The following is a 19,836-nucleotide window of genomic DNA, read 5'->3' on the forward strand; positions in this document are numbered from 1 at the left end:
GAGAGAAAAGACAAACACGCCCCCGAATCCGAAAATGCCGCTGCCTTTCTCCGAGGCATTTCTGGCTGACCTCGGAGAAAGGCGGCGGTGTTCAAGGCTTCCTCTCCCCCTGCATTGGCCAATCCTGTAACTTATATGAAAACGTGCAATGGTTGAAAATGCCCCATTCTGGAAGATTTTCCCGAAAATAACTAAAATTTACAATTGTAAAATGTCAGATGCTTCTATAACAATTGCATTTTTAATCTCCTGCCTTCTCCATCGGCACAGATGATAATAATAAAAAATAAAAAAATCGGGCACGCACTGAACCAGGGAGGTCAGAGAAAAGGGTGCTCTCAGATGCAACCCTTAAAGCACGCGCTGCACGTCGGTCTGGACAGGTACTTACTTCAAAAGCCGTCAAATTTCTCAAACGACAGCCCTCCGGCCACAGGATGCTTATTAAACGGAGCAGGGCGGCTCGAACCGGTTCATGGACAACCCCGAAGGCGCTGGTGCAAGTTGTAACAGAAAGCGCGTTCTTTGGGGCCTACATGCATGCACGGCTGGCGTCATACATGTTCCGTCCGAATGTCCATTCTCTGGTCTGACGTCACCAGTGAGGCCCTCCCTGCAGAGGCGCAGAAACCGTAATTCATTGTAGCCACCAGATTTCCGGAAGTAGTGACTACTGCAGGTACGCGAGCGGGATTGTACATAAAATTACGCGAGTGTAATTGCGCATAGGGTTATGCCTGCGTGAATGCGCACTAAAACTACATTTGCACGTACTATTTTTTTTCTCCAAGAGGAAATATTTTCTCCAAACAGAAGTCTCCCCCTCCCCGTACCCCAAATTTCGGGGGAGTTCACCGCCCCTTCCCACAGTGGAAAAGGATTTACTTCTCTGGTAGGAGTAACTCTCCAACCTTTTTCAAGGTAGGATGGACTGACAAAAAGGTTGACAATAGCCACAAACTCACAAGTTTGAAGGTGTGCACAAACTCTACGGGGCAGTCCCACCCTGGCATGCCCACTCCTCATGCATGCGAGAAGAGTTACTCCTACATGGCATCGCACCACGGTGATACAATATTATATGTGACTACATTGATTTTATAGTGCAAAATCATATTTTGCACATGTAGATCAAGCCACTTGCAGAGGTGAAATGGCTTCGTGAATCCAGCCCCTATTGTCTGCAGGTGGAAACTTAAGGGTACCCCAATACTACACCAAAGTAACACTATGTATTGGGGTACTCAGTGCTTTAAATAGGCCGGTAATGCCGGTACGGAGTGCTGGCACTTTTTTAATTTTGAAAGGGAGAGTACCGGCACTTCTCATAAACAAGCAGGTACTCTGAGTACAGAGTACCTGCACTTCTCTTTTTACATTTTAAGTACTAGGGACTCTTACGTCCCTGAAGACAGGGTGACACTTAGTTGTGGTTGATGCCTTCCAGGTAGGGGGTGGGACAGAGGAGCAGATATCGAGTACCACTTACTGCTCACCCCACTCACACACGAATTTGGCTTAGCACTGCTAATAGCACCAAGGTCACATTTGAGTCAGTAGCGTAGCCGTGGTGCCATATGTCCAAATACATGCAAGTAAATTGGATTTGCGTCCCCTGATTTGACACCGAAAAAAAAACAAGCACAAATCGGTGTGAAGTGGCCTCCTCACACCACTGGGCCCCGGTGCACTGTTGACAGCTTACAGCGGATCTCGAAGGACAGACTTCCTATTCTTTTGTTGTTTTGCATTTTCTAAAACAGAGGGAGGCCTCAAAATAAAGGAACTCCCGCTCTAAATTACTAAATAAAAACACAACATTCACACGGTCTCGTTAAAAATACTTCCCAGAATGCATCAGGTTGGATTACAAACGAGGAGGTTTGGAAATGAAGCTTTACTTCTATACAATAGCCATCTTTTCCAACGGGTGATGGTTTTATGGTAATACCAAGTTTAAATAAAATGTTCAAAATCATCTTTCACACAACGCTAGCCAGAAATGTCCTGTGCTCAACAAGCTGCGATTGGTAAACACCATCGGGGAATGTCCTTGGGCCGGCAAGGTCACACCCAGGCGGCTTCAGTTTGGGACAGCGCCTGGAGCTTTTCAATTCAGGCAACAAAACACCGCAGCTTGGTTTGGAGACAAAACCACACGTCTGCCAGTGTGCTAGCAAGTGTGGAACGGCCCCCCCTTGCAAAGCCAATACTTCACCGCTGTCTGTGCAGTAAATGTGAGCAATGCTCAGAGCCTCTGGGTCCCGGTGTCACTGCACCTGCCGCACCAGCTACACTCCCGCCATCTACTTCTGCTGGGACCTCACATCTGGGGTCAGAGCTGTGGGCGAAGGCCCGCAGGAGACAGGGCGGTGCACAATGACCACACAGAAGGTTTATTTTAAAAAAAGAGGCACTATATATAATAAGGCCCTGGCAGCCTTCAATTTTCGTTCCACTGCTGGAAAAAAACAAGAGGGCGAGGTGGCCAGACACAGCTGGGGCCAGAAAGAGACTCGGATTAAAAACCCACATCTGCGCATTTAGGGAGCTGCCAAAAAGCAATTTAAAGGAATGCTTCCCTGCGGCGAGTTCCTGTGCTGCGGTCGCTATATAGATAAGTCGTTCAGTGTTGAACAAACATTGGCGATTTGAAAACTCTTCACTTATCTCAGTAAATTGTCTATTTCTATGTTTGCTGCCACGCCCTCTAATACATAGGACTAGGCCTGGGCGTTTAGTTTGTGGAGTTCCCAAAAACTCCACCTCGCTACGTGGACTTCCGCAAGTGGCGGAACGTTAGACCGCACCGTTCGCACTGATTTTTAACACCAGGTGTTTGTCCCACGCTGGAAAATTAGCGCGAAAAATACAATGAGCAGTGCCAGGGGGCGCTGCTTCTTTCCGCCGCTCGAGTAGATGGTCTACTCTAGCAGCAGCTTCCTCAACGCGAACGCAAGGTTTCTCAATGCGAACAGAAGGTTTCTCAATGCGAACAGAAGGTTTCTCAGCGCGAACAGAAGGTTTCTCAACCCGAACAGAAGGTTTCTCAACCCGAACAGAAGGTTTCTCAACCCGAACAGAAGGTTTCTCAACCCGAACAGAAGGTTTCTCAACCCGAACAGAAGGTTTCTCAACCCGAACAGAAGGTTTCTCAACCCGAACAGAAGGTTTCTCAACCCGAACAGAAGGTTTCTCAACCCGAACGCAAGGTTTCTCAGCGCGAACGCAAGGTTTCTCAGCGTGAACGCAAGGTTTCTCAGCGCGAACGCAAGGTTTCTCAGCGCGAACGCAAGGTTTCTCAACGCGAACGCAAGGTTTCTCAACGCGAACGGAAGGTTTCTCAACGCGAACGGAAGGTTTCTCAAGGCGAACAAAAGGTTGCTCAACGCGAACAAAAGGTTTCTCAGCGCGTGCGGTCGTGACCATCTGCGGCTGCCTGCGTGGAGAAATCTTGCCGGGAGGTGGTCTGGAGTAAACTTTTCCACGCTCGCCAACTTAACACTGGTGAGTGCAAGCGAGGCAAAAACTCCGCTACTCGGAGCAGAGTTTTTGGAACACCGTATGCTGTGGGGAGTCGGAAAAATACCGCGATATGAGTGGAATTTCATGCGTCCAGGCCTACAAAGGACTTATTACTTAAATATTCAATTCCCCCAGCTTTCTGTCGGGCAGCAGTGCATCCTGGGATGAGTGACATTTTTAATGACAACCTCTTCAAGACGTCTACTCTTTCTCAGAACTGATAAGTAGCCCATGTAGAACTCAACTTGCCTTAGCCAAGTGGGTCTTTTCAGAACACAACTATAACGGCAACCACAAATGTAATATGCATTGGCAAAGCCAAAAGGCCTGGCTTGTATGTTTAGTTCTGACTAAAACATTAGGAAACAAGCATTTACAATGCAATGGTCTTGGCATTGGTAAAGTTAGAGCTATTGGCATTGCTCATGACATTATTTTTGTTTATGTTTTTGTTTTTAAAACATTTAAAGAAACGGCATTGTCATGAGCAATGCCAATAGCTCTAACTTTACCAATGCCGAGACCGTTGCATTGTAAATGCTTGTTCTCATTCCTTACCTGTCCCTAGAGCAGGGTTTCCCAAACTGGAGGTCTCGACCTAATGGTGGGTCGCGAAGTCCAAGCACCAAATAAGATGCCTTTAAATTCTGCATATATCCTTTCGCATTTACTGAGCTTCTAAGAGAGAGAGGTCAATTGTCAGGCTATCTCTTGCAAAAATTGCTGCTTACTTTGTCTTTTAGGTCTCGCCTGAGCCACCGCATGCGCTGCTCTGGTGAGACTTTCAGTAAGTGGGCTTCAAAAATCCGACCACATGCTTTTTGTGTGGCCTAAAGCGTGCGGTTACGCGCACGGTTACGCGTGCAGGCGCCATCTGGCTTTCCTCTCTCGTCATGGCTCATTAAGGGCATCACTCGCGGGCACCCTTACACTCGCGAGACGCTGCAGCTGCTTTCACTTTTGCCGCCGCACGAGCACGCACACGACTCCCGGGCTTGTTAAACTGTGTGACTTGTCCTGCGACACAATAGGAGCGCTGTTCTATTTAGCGCTGTGCACAAAAAAATGCTTGTTTCTGGCTGCAACCATCGCTTGCCACAGAACGGGTGCTGCATACTCAGTTCACATTTCCCCTTCGTTTTTGGCTTCCCTGATTCGTAGTGAGCAGACTCCCTCCGACTGCATTACACGTGGAACTGCAAATGGGTCAGTCGGACGGACGCCCGTGGCAGCACACAAACAAGGTTTGTTTTAGACTACGAGTTTCTAAGAAAAAATGTAACTGCCACATTTTGACATTATTAAGAAGTGCGATTTCATCATTTTGCTGATCCAATCAGAGCATCGGCTTCCGCCGGCAGCCATTCCGCTGCTGAATGTGCTCGTTACCGTGTTTACAATACGGCTTGGAGAGTTGCCTAGCACTGGGGTACACACAATCACGCCGCATTCTTCAAAGCCGGCTTTCAAGTCCACAGCCCTCTTCAGAATAACCGCTGCCCTCCCCGCCGCCACTCTTGGAATGTTCAACATAAACAGGAACTGGGCACATTTACTGGTAACTCTACACCAGGAGCGAAGCCGGTTCTCACAGTGAGCCTCACTGTTTGACTCTCTTAGGCTGGTTTTCCTGCTGGGAAACAGCCTTTGAAGCAAAGAAAATGCATCATAGGAGTGAACTGCTAATGTACAATAATCTTCTGTTACTGGTGGTCTTGTTTTTGTATGTTAGGTAGCAACCACACTCCCACAACCCATCCTCGCCTTCCTGCCTGCGAGTCAGAATATATGCACCACGATTTTAATCAATATCTCACACTGTTCATACGTTCAATTACTTCACCCTAAATATCACTGTGGACATCAGGATGCATAAATGTAGCATGAATCTCATGGTTTTAACAGGGATCATCTTAAAGAGAATCCGATGTCCGTAAGATGTTGCCAACCAAGAAAAAAAAAAAACTCATCTGAACTTACTGTGACAAGGTCAGCAATGAAGACTTCCCAGGTTCGTAATAGCCGGAAGAAAGGAAAATATGGGTGGAGGAAGTGGTCGCACATACCAACTAGCTAGTCAGCAATGGAGACTAACTTATCATACATGCTAACGAAATGTTCCTCAAATGCCAAAAAATGCACAAAAACATTTTAGCCCCTGATTCCATTAACCAACTTTCCTGAAGCCAAATGAACTACATTCACATGCCAGAAAAAACAAGCATTTGCAATGCAATAGGGCTCGCATTTACGCGAGTTTAAGCTATTGGCATTGTGAATAACAATGCCTTTTATTTAGGTTTTAAAAACGGAAACAGAAATAAAAGGCATTGTCATTTGCAATGTCAATAGCTCAAACTCACTTAAATGCGAGACCTTTTGCATTGCAAATGCTTGTTAAGTGTGGTGATTGGTACATATCTCCTCTCACTTTACAGTCCGAGAAAGATAAATAAAGTGAATTGTGTGACAATCTTGCTGAGGTATATGAAGTGTAAAAAGAAAAGTTGTAGGATGGCATTATTTTGCAACACACAACAAAATGTAAATACTGTAAATGAACTGTACACATTCAGCAGATAGGAAAGCAAAAATGAAGCACATTTTTTTCAGTTCTTAAGTGTGACGGAAACAAAGATTTTAACCGGATCAAACCAAATCAAGTCACTTTACTTGGTGATGCACAAATGATAAATATTCACTCAAGACCGATTTCCATGAATTATCATTTGTGTGCAATATAGTTTTATCAGCAACTTGTATGTCAGTGCAAATTTGGTGGACGTTTCAATGGAAAATGTGCTGTCTCTGAATGACAGTGCGCTACCACACGATGTCTTAGCTACATGTCATTTAAAAAAATAACATTTTTAAAAATGCCCACTTCAAGTCCATCAAGATAGGTGGCAGGTGAAAATCTACCGTTCTAAAATGGGTAGTAGTTTAAAAAAGATTGAGAAGCGCTGCCCTAGAGGGTTTCTCATTCTTCCTCCCCATGCCTTTTCCATGGTTTCTCCTCCCTTCTTCCCATTCCTTACCCATCCCAAGAGGTTTTACCCTTCCTTCTCCCCATGCATTGCCCAGTGTTTCTCCTCCCTTCTTCCCATTCCTTACCCATCCCTAGAGTTTCTCCTCCCTTCTTCCCAATCCTTACCTAGCCCTAGAGTATCTCCTCCCTTCTTCCCAATCCTTACCTCGCCCTAGAGTATCTCCTCCCTTTCTTACCCAGAGTTTCTCCTCCCTTCCTCCCATTCCTTACCCAAACCTAGAGACTTCTCCTTCCTTCTCCCCATGCATTGCCAAGTGAGTCTTCTCCCTTCTTCCTATTCTTTACCCGCGCCTAGAGATTCTCTTTGCTCCTCTTTGTGCCTTGCCCAGTGTTTTGCTCCCCTTTCCTTACTTCAGAGTGTCTCTCTCATTTCAGAATCTTTACAAGGTTTCTCCTTGCCAGGGAGTGTCACATTCTTCTATGCCTCACCCAATAGTTTGTCCTCTCTTCTCCCATACACTGTTCATAGATTCTCAATACCTTTTGTGCTTTAAGCAGTTTTTCTGCTTCTCCCTATGCCTTACACAGAAAGCTGCCTCTTTCGCCACATGCTTTGCCCACAATTTCTCCTCCGTTCTCCCAAAGCTTTACATAGTTTTTTTAAACCTTCTTCCCAGGCTTACCCAGATAGTTTCTCAACCTCCGTGAGAAAGCTCTGCTTCACAGTGCTCCACTCCAGCTCTGCGTCCTGCATTAGAACACACAGAGAACCTTTATTTAGACTAACACCAACCAGTTTTAGATTTATTCTTTCAATATGTTTTCAAACAAAAATAGTTAGCAATTTTTTGTCTAAAAATAATTTTTGGTGTTATTCTTTTTATCATGGCTCACAACATTTAAAAAAACTCTTTGTACAAAATAAACAAGAATAAACACACTACATATCCATTCTATGAACGAATCCTAAGAGTTGCCACAGCAGTGCAGGTGGCATGGATACTCTCAGATTAGAAATAGGAGCTGCCACAAACTGAGTACTAGTGTGCCAAAGCAGAGGAAAGCTGGATAGACCACTTCTGAATCAAACAGATTGGATATGGGGATCAGAATACTACTTCCTTAGGTTTGCTGATGCCCGACAGGCAGGCACTTCATTCTTCCACAAAGGATAATGGATGCAGAACGATGCTTGCTTATTTCGTTTCAGTCTTTCATTATGGATCCAGTTTTGGGATGATGCTTCCTCCTGTTCAAAGATGCCTCGTAAGGTATTTATTGTTCCACTAATGACCGTAGATTCGGAATGATGCTTACCCCCGTTTACGGATGCCTGGGAGGGTATTTTGTTTTTATACTACAGACCATAGATTTCAAACTATTTCTCCTTCTATTAGATGGATATGAGGATAATAACCCAGCTGCGGCCAGAGCAGGGAAATTCACAAGCTCCACTAAGCAGAGAACACTTGTTTCAGCATCCAATCAGAATGTGATTTTGCGAGGCAGGATCTTAGCACTTATCTACTGACCTGATCAATGACCTATGACATCGGAGAACGTGAATTTTAATGACTTGTTAAGTGCATTGGTACCCAAGGGTGTCTTGGCAAAGAAGCTAGATTGTTTAAAGGGCGGATTGCCATCATTTTAGTACCTTCCCAAAAGGTAGCAATTGTGAAATAGAGCAAAGGCTACATGGTCGTGTTAATAAATGAAATAAAAAGGCTACAAGATAGTGTGTGCAACACGACAGAGATAGAGCAACTGCCCAATCTAACAGGTCGGAACTTTGGAAACACCAATAGGAGGGTGTTGGAAGAGTGCAGTTGTTAGACAGGGACGTAATGCTTGATTTTATATTGGAGACAGATTGGGACTGACTTATGAAAGGCATGAACAATTAAACATGCTGCCTTACACAAGGGAGCCAATGAAGTTTGGCAAGTGCAGCAGATGTTCTTCAAGCAATAGAAGGCTAATTTAACTACTATGTTTTAAATCAGTTGCAACCGAGCCAACAGATACAAGTGTTAGCGAGAAACAATGCACTACAATACCCAGACAGCCTAGGACGGTGGTCTGGACCACAGGAGATTGCTTGGCTGATTACAAAGCCAGGGTTCTGCGAAAAAAGTGAAAGAGGGCCACGGAGGAACCAGAAAGATGGTTGGTATGTGCTTCAAAAGTTAAATTGGTGTTCATGTGGTCGCGGAGGTTACTGACTAAACTAAGGTGGCTGCAGTGCCAGATACTGTGGACCAAAAGTTAGATGGAAATACAAATCTCGGGTCTGACCAGGATGACAAGATGAGGATTATGTTACTTACCCTGTAAGCATTTCTTCTTGGCATGTAGTGCTGTAGATTCACATGTTGTGCATAAGTCCGCCATCTAGTGTTGGGCTTGGATGATTACACAAGTTGTTTTTGTTTGAAGAATTTTCTTCGAGTCACAAGGTTGTGTGACTCCTGTTGGTGATCATGGGCATGGACTACATTTTTAGATTATTTTGCAGCTGGTGGCCTAGAATCAGTAGGGCGATTCCATGCAAATAATGTGAATTAAAGTAAATAAACTGTGACCTACACAGGCTTCGGTGGAGGAGGGAGGGCGCATGTGAATCTATAGCACTACACACCAAGAACAGATGCTTATAGGTTAAGTAACATAATCCATTCGAGGCATGTATGCTGTAGATACACATGCTGAGCATAGACTGTAGAGCATGCTCTCCCTAAGAGGTGGCTAGCCTGTGGGGGTTGCAGTTGTTTGAAAGAGTCTGTAGTACTGCTTGGCCAACGTCTGATTTTTGACATGCTAGTACATAACCACAGTAAAATCTTGTAAAGGTGTGTGGTGTAGACCATGTTGCTGCTTTGCAAATGTCAGCAATGGGAAAGTTCCCTAAAAAGGCCATAGAAGCTCCAAATATGAGTTGAGTGAGCTTTAGGGGGAACAGGTAAGAGTCTTTTAGCTTTAGCATAGCAAGTTTGAATGCATTTTACTATCCATCTTGAAATCTCAGTTTTACTAATAGCATTACTAACGTGAGGAGGTGAAAAGCAATGAATAATTGCTTAGTCTTTCTAAATGTTTTAGTTCTGTCAATATAATATATTAAAGGTCTATTAACATCTAAGGTATGCAGAGCTCTTTCTGCAACAGTCTCAGGTTGTGAGAAGAAAACTGGTAACTACTGACTAATTAATATGAAAAAGTGAAATAACTTTAGGAAAGAACCTTGGGTTTGTTCTGAGCACTACTTTATCTGTATGAAGTTGGAAGAATGGTTCTTCCAAGGTTAGTGCCTGGGGCTCACTGACCCATCTAAGTGAAGTGACAGCGATTAAAAAGGCAACTTTCCAAGACAAATATTGGATTTGGCAAGAACATAGTGGCTCAAATGGAGGCCCCATGAGCCTTGTTAGTACAATGTTTAGATTCCATGCCGGAGCTGGTGGACGTTTAGAGGGAACGATTATTTTAAGTCCTTCCAAAAATGCTTTAATAATAGGTATTTTGAACAAAGATCAATGCTGTCTATTCTGCAAGTATGCTGCAATGGCAGCAAAATGTAAGCGTATAGAAGTGTAGGCTAGACCTGAGGTTTGAAGATGCAGCAAATAAAGAATTGTTTGTATTTGTGCTGGAAATGGGTTAACATTGTGATGCTGACAGTAGAAGACAAATGGTTTCCATTTGGCAGCATAGCATTGTCTAGTTGTAGGCGTACGAGCTTGCTTGATAATATTCATGCACTGCGGTGGTAAGTTTAAATACCTAAATTCTATGACTTCAGGAGCCATATTACACGGTTCATCTCACTGGGATAGGGATGTCTGATTGTACCCTGGTTCTGTGTGAGAAGGTCCGGGTAGAGGGGAAGCTCATCGTGTGGGACTAGGGAGAGTTCCAGTAGTGTGGTAAACCATTGTTGACACACCCATTTTGGAGCTATGAGCACTAGGGTGAGGGAGGTTTGCCTGAGCTTTCTGACCACCAATGGAAGTAGTGGGAGAGGTGGAAAAGCGTAAGCAAATATCCCAGACCAATTCATCCATACAGCATTCCCCATGTATGGGGGTGTAGGAACCTGGATGCGAAGTTTGGGCATTTCGCGTTTTCTGAGGTTGTAAGCGGGTCTATTTGTAGAAACCCCCATTTCTGAAAGTATGGTAGTATAACTTTGGGGTGAATTGAAGTTCCCATTCGTGGACTTGTTGCTGTGTCCTGCAGAGAAGGTCTGCAACTTGATTGCTTATTACTGGTACGCGCTCTGTCAGGAGATGAATGTTGTGATGTACTGCTAAGAGTCATATGCTTTGGGCTACGCGTGATAATTGCAGAGAGTGAGTCCCCCCGTCTTTGTAGATAATACATTGTTGTCATATTGTCTCTTCGGATTAGGACAGCTTTGTGTTGTAGGAACGCTATTTATGCTTGGTGAAGAGCTTGAAGCTCTAGGTAATTGATAGGGAGAGACCCATATGTTTGGAGTCGCATACACCGTGAATTGTAAGATTTTGAAGGTGAGCTCCCCAAACCGTGAGGGAAGCATCCGCTGTGAGAATGGCTTGGGGAATTGGGTCTAGTAACAGCCGCCCTTTGGACACGTCTTGTGTATTCCACCACTGCAGAGTGATATGTGAGGCTGTCTACCAACACAAGATTGGGTAGCTGACCAAGTGATTGTGGCCATTGAGGTGAGCGACTTTCCTGCAGCGGTTTCATATGTAACCGGGCATGTGGGATTACTAATATGCAAGATGCCATCATGCCCAAAGTTCGCATGGGTAGTTGGGCTGTGACTTGGGTCCCAGTTTGAAGGTGTTCGATTAGTGTCACAGTGTTTTGTATCCGGTCTGCTAACCCCAAGTAAGCGTTGATTATGGCTCCTAAATACAGCTGTACTGGAGATGGTTGTAGGTGCTATTTTTGCAGATTGATGGTAAACCCTAGTTGATGTAGTAGGGTGACTATCTATTGTGTATGCTGTTTCAAAAGCACGAGCTGCTTACTTTTATTAGACAATCGTTCAAATAAGGAAACATGTATGTTTTGCCAGCTGAGATGTGCTGCCACTTCTGCTAGGCATTATGTGGTGCGGTGGTGACTCCGAAGGGAACAACTTTGAATTGATAGTTGTCTCCTTGGAAGACAAACCGTAGGTATTTTCGGTGTGAGGGATGGATGGATGGGTATATGGAAGAAGGCGTCCTTTAGGTCTAAAGCAGCCATGAAGTTACCTTTATGTAATAGTGGTATCACTTCCTGAAGAGTGACTATGTGGAAGTGTTCTGATAGGCTATACTGATTGAGTGGTCTGAAATTGAAAATGGGCAAGAGAGCTAATATGTCTTGTTTGAGGAGAGATTGATGCTGTATGGATAGTTTGTGTTTGCGAGGTGGAATATTTGGAGGAGCTGTGATGAGCTCCAGACAATAACCATAATGGATAATGCCCAACACTCATTGGTCTGTTGTAATGGATTTCCTTGCTGGAAGAAGTCCCTCGACAGGTGTTAAATGATCGGGGGAATGGTGAGGAAATCATTGTTTGGCATTTGTATTTACGATCCGGGTATTATCTCTGCGACCTTTGAAGTTATTTCCTCTGTATGCGCCCCTGTAAAAGGTTTTAGCAGAGGACGATTGTCCCTGATTTTTATAGGAGGACCCTGTGGTGCCTGTAGCGGCAGACCTAGCACTGTGTTTGAAAATGGGCTGATGAAAGGACCCATGGTAGGTGGGTGTTTGTAGGGCCCCCATTGGATTTGCAATATCAGTGTCCTTTTGCATTTTTTTCGCTGTGTCTACCCGAGGGCCAAAGAGATGCTCTTTGTCAAAGAGGAGATTAAGAATTGCAAGCTTTGAATCCGGAGACACGAAGCCAAGCATGTCTACGGAGACACGAAGCCAAGCATGTCTACGGAGACATGAAGTCAAGCATGTCTACGGAGACATGAAGTCAAGCATGTCTACGTAAAAGAAGGCTGGTGTTTATGCCCCTAGCTGCAGTGTCCGCGGAGTCTAGTGCACATTTTATGGAGTTATTTGCGATTATCTTCCCCTCATTTACAATTTTGTTACCCATTTTCCTGTGTTGTTCTGGGAGATGTTGGAGGAGCCCCTCCATTCCATCCCAATGAGCCCTGTCATAACAAGCTAAAAGAGCTTGGCTGTTGGCAATATGCCAATGATTAGCAGACTGTGCGGATGTGTCAAAACATTTGTAGGAGAGTAGGGTCTGCTTTCTATGTTCACCCCCACTTTTTGCTTTTGCTTTACTGGTTTTCGACTTAGATGTGGCTGTGGGCCTGCTGATCAGACCCACAGCCCTGCTGTTCTCTCTCTAAATTGATACTATATACTTTAGGTGCATAACCCATTTGGATAGGGTCACCTTATTGGCCCCTGTACAGTGTACCCTTGGTACCCAGGGCATAGGTGTACCCTAGGCCTACCAGGGGCTGCAGCATGTCTTATGCCACCCCTGGCCTGGCCTTCCATTATGACACAACTGGCTGATCACTCAGCTGGGGCAAGGCTGTGTAATCACTCCTTGCTTAGGTGTAGTATTCCTATACCTAACTTACATATAGACACATGTGTACCTATCAGCCACTCCTATGGCAGGCCTTAACAATCCTGGAGGCAGAGTGCTTGGTAACATGTGAGATGGTGCTCTAGCATGAGCTGAGCATGTCTGCAGCTTTCGGCACCATGTCCTTATAGCCGTTCTATGATATAGCCTACCATATACTCTTAAAGTGCCTTATAATCTTAAACGGTTATGGTAACTATGGTTTGGCTTTATCAAATCATGTCGTGTAAGGTGTCTAACACTTTGGAATAATACCCCCATCCCATTTCTGGGGATGAGGATATTATCCCTCCCTTCTAGGGGGAGAAGACATGTTGTACCCTACTTACCCGGTTAAAGTTAACCAGAGCCCCAGCATCACAAAATGGATGCTGCTGCCACAGACACGAGTCTGACCTCCTGCTGCTGGGAGTGATCCCGGCAAGGGAGGCTTGGACAATAGGTTTCCTGCCTTGGGAGGTGCGAGCACCACCCCAGACAGGCCTTAGTGTATTGGGGCAGGGAGGGATGAAAAGAATGAGACATGCCTGGGGCACACAAGGTGTCCCGTGCATAGTCCAGTTCAAACCGGTGCTGGGGCACTCCAGCCCCAGTCCTGGCGCGAAACTGGACAAAGGGAAGGGGGTGTAACCACCCCCCTCCCAGGTCCCACCCATAAGGCGTGACCTAGCAGGTAACCCAGCCCCCCAGATTAGTATAAGAGTGGTAGCTGGGCCCCAGGAGATTAGATTATCCTGAACCTGCAACTTGAACAGAAACTCTGGACCTTCGACATTCGACGAAAGAAGAAGACTGAAGAATCTCCCTTGTGGCCAAGGAGTGGCTACCCTGTGCAAACAGGCACCATCAAGAGACTACCCTTTGATTTGCTAAAGTTCTACGAGGGACCGACTGCAGAGCCCGACCAGAGCCTTGACTTCCAGACTTCTCCGACCCTGATCCACATCCACAGCCGAGCTGAGATCCGTGGAGGCGACGAGAGACGTGGGACCGGCTACCTGGGAAAAGTGGCTAGTATCTTCCAGCGCAGCTTCTGAGGCACCCTCGAAGTTGGGCACCGGGGATTGAGAAGCCCCAACCCCAAGCACCATCTGCACCGAAGATCAGCCCCCCACACTCCACGAGTCCTGCGTGGGGCCCTTCTGCATTTTCCTGCTTGCCGCGTCTGTCCGGTTGCTTGCCCGTTGGCTAGTGGCCTTTGTGACGACGCATCCAGAAATCTTCACTGCTGGTTTGGCTCCTCCAGACTGGCTCCCGCTTCCTTGCAAAAGAGAAGCACCCCAGACCTTCCTGGTCTGCACCAGAAGCAAGTCCTCCGTTCTTCGTGAGTTCCGCTTGCCAAGGCTTGGTGAGTCCTAGTTCAACTTCGACGCCGCCGACAGCAAGAGCCTTCGTGGGACAGCTCGCCTCCTGGTCCTGGTCGTCCTCGACGTTTCCTGGTCTTCGTGGCTGCAGCGACAAGCTTCACCTTCACCTGCAATCTTCACGACATCGCCTGGTTCCACGTGGTCACTGGCTAGTGACCTTGACTCTGTCCCTTCTGCTTGCAGGTCTCCTCTCTTCTTGATCCCAGCCTTGGGATCCACCGGACACTCTTCACTGACTGCCTGTCAGCAACTTTCCTTCAGGCATCCATAGAAGTCCACGACGAAACCCGACGCAAGTTCACACCTATGCACCCGCAGTCCGTGGGCTAGGTAACTTGGGTACTACGGTGCTCACAAGGGTAGTGACTATCCTAGGGTCTAGTTTCCGAGTCTCGACTCTCTAGCTGCTTCAGAAGTGTCCTTAAACTGTTAATTGCTAACAACTACTATTTCTATCGACTTTTACGCATTACGCGTGAGTGTTTCCACTCTGCACCTGAATCCTGTGGGCCTCCCACTTCCTAACTGTTGCTAGTGTAGTGTAGCCCCAGCGATTCCCTAGGCCTAGGCCTATCCTATTTCCGTGACAGTGGTCCTTATACCACTTACTTAGTATATGGTTTGCGTGGCCCCTAGGGCCTAACTGTATTACTTACCTGTGTGACTTAATGTATGCTTAAATAAGACTGTGTTGTACTTACCTCTAATCTCATAAAGAGTGCTGAGGGTTTGACTAGAATAAATACACTTTATTTTATATATATATCTGTTGTGGTGTCCTTTCATTTGGTATTCAAGGGATTATATATGGTATCGCAGCTGGCTTCACATGCCATTCAGAGTTTAGCCTAAGACTGCTCTTGTCCATGCTACCACTAGGATAGCTGGTCTATAAGGTTGACTTTACAACCAATCACCATAAGGGTTGTTTGGACTGATAAGGTGTACACTAGAACTAGTGACATCATACATCAGGCCAACTTCTCACAACATTGTCTCTCCTTTTCTGGGGGAGGTGTCCCCCCCAGCTGTTTAGGAGTTTGCTCTTTTCTGTGCATTAGTAGCTACTAGGGAGTTTGGGGTTAATTGTCCTCTAATGTATATAGGATCAGCTGGTGCAGCTTTATATTTTTTGCCAATTTGTGGCATTATGCGTTCCTTTACAGCGTCTTTAAAAATGTTGTCTGCATGCCGTAGCATTCCCTTCAGGAGTAGTAAATATCGTGACCCACTTTGAGCAGTAGATAGGGTTTCAAAAAGGAAGACATTCTCTACAGGGTCTTCATGTAAGGGCGCTTGATGAAATGCTGCCGCTCTGGCTATCTGAGCGTCGTAGGCAGAAGCGTTGTCTGGTGGTGATGGGCGTGTGGGATAAGGGTCCGGGTCTTTATCTTTATCCCCGCTGTGGCTCTATATCATAAGCATCCCAATCATCCCCAGGATGTGTGTCTTCTGTATGTTTTTATCCTCTTCTATGATGGGCGAGTGAGGGGACATGTTGCCTGTTTCAGATTCTTTCGGTGAATCAGGTAGTCGAGTGGATGCCGGGAGTAGTGTTGGTAGGTTTTGTGAGGTAGGTGTTGGAATATGTAAAGGGCTAGCAGTCATGTCCTCCTTTTTGAGAAGCTGTATAGGAATGCCTATAGCCTCTACGAAAGCCAGAAGTCTTTTAGAGGATTATGGATTTGCAGACTGAAGAACTATCCTTTTAGTTCCGGGGTGAACCTGCAAAGTTTTTTGCCTCGGATTGAGCCTTTCCTACATGACATTGAGAATTGGTTCGGGTGGAGATTTCAGTCCGAAGGAGGAACATTTCAGAGCTGAAGAATGTTTCATTGCTGGTGGGCTCGGATATGAAGTATTGTGGCCCTTGTCTTTCGGAACAGAAGTGGAGGTTTGGTAAGGTACAGCCGAATCAGATTTGAGGAGGTGGAGGCCCCTACTGTAGGCTGAAATTTTGGTGCAGAGGGCTTTGCTTTTGAGTCTGTAGGTCGATGCGCACCATGGCTCTTTTGCAGTAGCCGACCGTGAGCAGTTCTTTCAGACAGAGCATATTTTTGCCTTTCGATCGGGGGCAATTGTACTCACAGTCCGATGTTTTGGGGCAGACTCGAGACTGGCAGAATCTTGTTCCATGTCCGAACCAGAATGGGAATCGAGGATGGATAAGGATTCCTCTTGGGCTGCGATGCCTGCTTTTCTTCCTCCTCCTGCCGACTGAAAATGTCCGGTGAGTCATCTGCTTGTTTGCAAAACATTTCTTGGCGACGGGCACGACGATCCTAAAGGGTCTTCTTGGAGCGGAATGATTTGTAGGCCTCACAGGTGTCCTCTTGATGATCAGGTGAAAGGCACAGTTTGCAAGTGGAATGTTGGTCGGTGTGAGGGTACTTGGAATGGCACTTCAGACAGAAACGGAACGGAGTGCTCTCCATTAGCAGCGCATGGTTTGATAAAGTTCGTCAAAGTTGAAGAGGCCCAGCCGGCTTGGCCCATAGGCGAGTCGAATAAACCGATGCAGAATTTTTGTTATGTGCTTGGAACTCAAGAGTAACTACGCGATAAGAGACAATACAGTCGATTAGATGGAACTATTGATGAACCGAAGGAACCCGAAAGGGTGAAATTGCACCACTCGTAATGAGAGCCCTAGCTGGGAAGTGTACATACTATGTACATTTTTATGACCCTCATGGGATGAACAGAGGCACTATACATGCACACATACCTCACACAGTCACAGCTATCGGGCTCTACTGTTCTGTTGTGCATCACTCTTGGTTCCATTAAAACTGGATTAAAAAGAGGCAGTTGATGGATAAACTTGAGATGGAGATGCGGGGGGGGGGGGGGGGGGAGCTGGCACTGCCGGGAAAGGAGCTTATAAACTAAGAGCAGTGGAGTTACTAAAAGTGATCTATGAGCCCTCTGAAGCCCCGTTTCAGAGTGAAAATTACAAGTGCAGCTGAACTGATTGGTTGGTGAAAGGACAGGCTTTAGGGAGGCTTTGAAGGAAATAAGCCCTACAAATCTCGAGACTCTGAATGCTTGCGGAAAGCTGCAGATACAAATTTAGCTCTGGTAGGTCCGACCTAATCTCTTTGAGAAGCCAGGAAGTCAATACAGAGGGAGACTAAATTAAGAAATATATCCACAGATATTGGTCTTCCAGGTTCATTTAGGACCTAGATAATAAAAAGAATTTGAGTGAAATGTCTTCAGGGCCTGGGGAAGAGAGGGTGCAAAATGGACGCTTCCACATACATATGAAGAGAACTGTGGGTTGCCCATAAGAGCAAGGCAGTGTCCAGCAATGTCGTATATGCACAGGATTCAGAATCCAGGTACTAAAGTAAGAGATGCTAAGATACATTCTATGCAACAATGCGCTTATCAATACTTCAGCACTAAACTGGACTCTACTCAGATTCCGACTGATGCTCAACAGCACAGTCAAGCTTAAATTTACAGCAGGTCACCCGATATGGACATTTGCCCAACAAAAAGGGATGCTATTTATTACTCTTGCCAAGCGAAAGGTCAAGCACCTAATACCTTACGAGCTTGGGAGACGCACAACATACCAAGACAATGGTGTCTAAGTCAATGAAGTCTTTCGCAATTAAATACCGAGCCGAACATAAATCAGTAACTCCCTTGCAAAATTTATAGGGAGAACTAATTCTGCATAGTTGGTCACCTCATCCCACTGATATCTCACTATGTTTGCCACGGTGTCAGCTTAGTGATGGTTATCATCATCCTTTCAAGGTGACTTTTATGTGTGTATCTTTACCATGTAGCATCTCAAATCGTTGAATACTAGATCTCTAATAATCAGGTTATTTGCTCTTTCAACAACTACACTTCCTGTGAATAATATTTCACTTCTCACTCTATTTTTCCAGCTTGCCATTTTGATCTCATTGGCTTTCTTTTCATGGTAACATTTGTATTTTCCCTATTAAACAGACACCCCCCTTTAATCCTATACAGTTTAATTATGCCTTCCATGTAGCTGGTAATTGACTATGTCCGGTGATAAGCTGGAGATTTACAAGTGGGTCGAATTGTTGACGTATGCAAACAGAAGCACGGTGTCGGTGAGACACAATTTCCAGATGCCTATATTGAGCTGTACTTTATTAAGGAATTCCTGGTCATTTGCTTTTTTGTACCTACATCTTTTCATCACCACTTCACTTTGGTGAGAATACCACAAACACGGAGCAACAAGTTACTTACCTTCAATAATGCTCATTCTAGCAGATACTCAGACTACAGAGGTTTTGCCTTTTGGCTTCCACCAGTCACCAGACTGGATTTGTACCTTTTTGCAGCTATTGGTTGCTCCATCAGACTCAGTGGCGATCTAGTCTGGCCTCCAGAAGTGTCAATCCACAGCCACAGACAGGAGCCACAAAACAGCAAGAGTACGCTTCACAGAACAGGAAGGAGGGAGGTGAATAATCTGCGGTTAGACTATCCACCAGAAAGAGCGGCACTGAAAGTAAAACTGCTAATTCCTCCCCTTGCATCTCCCGAAAGGCGGAAGGTCTGAGGAGGGTACTTTGCACCAAATAAATGCTTTAGGACCAAGAGGGCAAAATGGTCCTCCCTGCGGACCTGGCAAAGGTGTGAACAGACACCCAAGTAGTAGCATTGTAGACGTCTGCACTTGAACGCCCTGGTCAAGGCTGAAGTGGCAGTGTTGGATCTGGTGGAATGAGCACTACGGCCGCGAGGAAACCCCTTCTTGCCCAAGACACAGCACATATTTATACAGAGCAGAGAACAATCCACCTGGATACGGTCTGTTTCTGGCCTGCCTTTCCCTTCTTAGCACCAGCGAACCCCGCAAAAAGTTGGTCATCCAACCAGTGCTCCTTAATCTAATAAATCTAAAAGGTAAGCACTCTCTTGGGGTCCAACCGATGAAGCCTCGTCCCCTCCTCCTTAGAGGAATGTGACAGAGAGAATAAAGAGGTTCATGTAATGGACAGTCCCATATGGAAAAAGTACACCAACTTCGGTAGCGGCATGCCTAAATCCGAAGCATAAGCCTGCCAGTAAAGGAAGTGGGATATGGTGGCTGCACTGACAGCACCTAGAATTCACTGATAGGGCACGTGCAAGTAATCAATCACAAAGAGGAAGACAGTCTTGAGGGTCAACAACCTCAAAGAGGTTCAAGGGATCATGCACGCATGGAGAATTTAAGTACCAAATTAAAAACATCCGTAGTTCTTTTTCTAGTACATAATCTATCGAACCATAGATTCCACAAATGTAGACAATCCATAGGTGCCAGACTGGATCAGCAGAATTCTTCAGCAATGCTCTCCAAT

At 45.6% G+C, this 19,836-nt stretch overlaps 1 protein-coding gene across 2 annotated transcripts in view; it reads right to left on the bottom strand.

Moving 5' to 3' along the window:
• Positions 1-19,836, bottom strand: part of IRAK1 (interleukin 1 receptor associated kinase 1) — a 286,369-nt gene that overhangs the window by 83,756 nt on the left and 182,777 nt on the right. For both annotated transcript variants that reach the window (XM_085629743.1, XM_085629744.1), the window contains exon 6: positions 7,198-7,262. In XM_085629743.1, the coding sequence (XP_085485869.1) occupies positions 7,198-7,262 (65 nt within the window). The remainder of the gene's footprint in view (positions 1-7,197; positions 7,263-19,836) is intronic.

Source organism: Triturus cristatus, chromosome 10 (genome assembly GCF_964204655.1).
Source record: "Triturus cristatus chromosome 10, aTriCri1.1, whole genome shotgun sequence".
Lineage (NCBI taxonomy): Eukaryota > Metazoa > Chordata > Amphibia > Caudata > Salamandridae > Triturus > Triturus cristatus.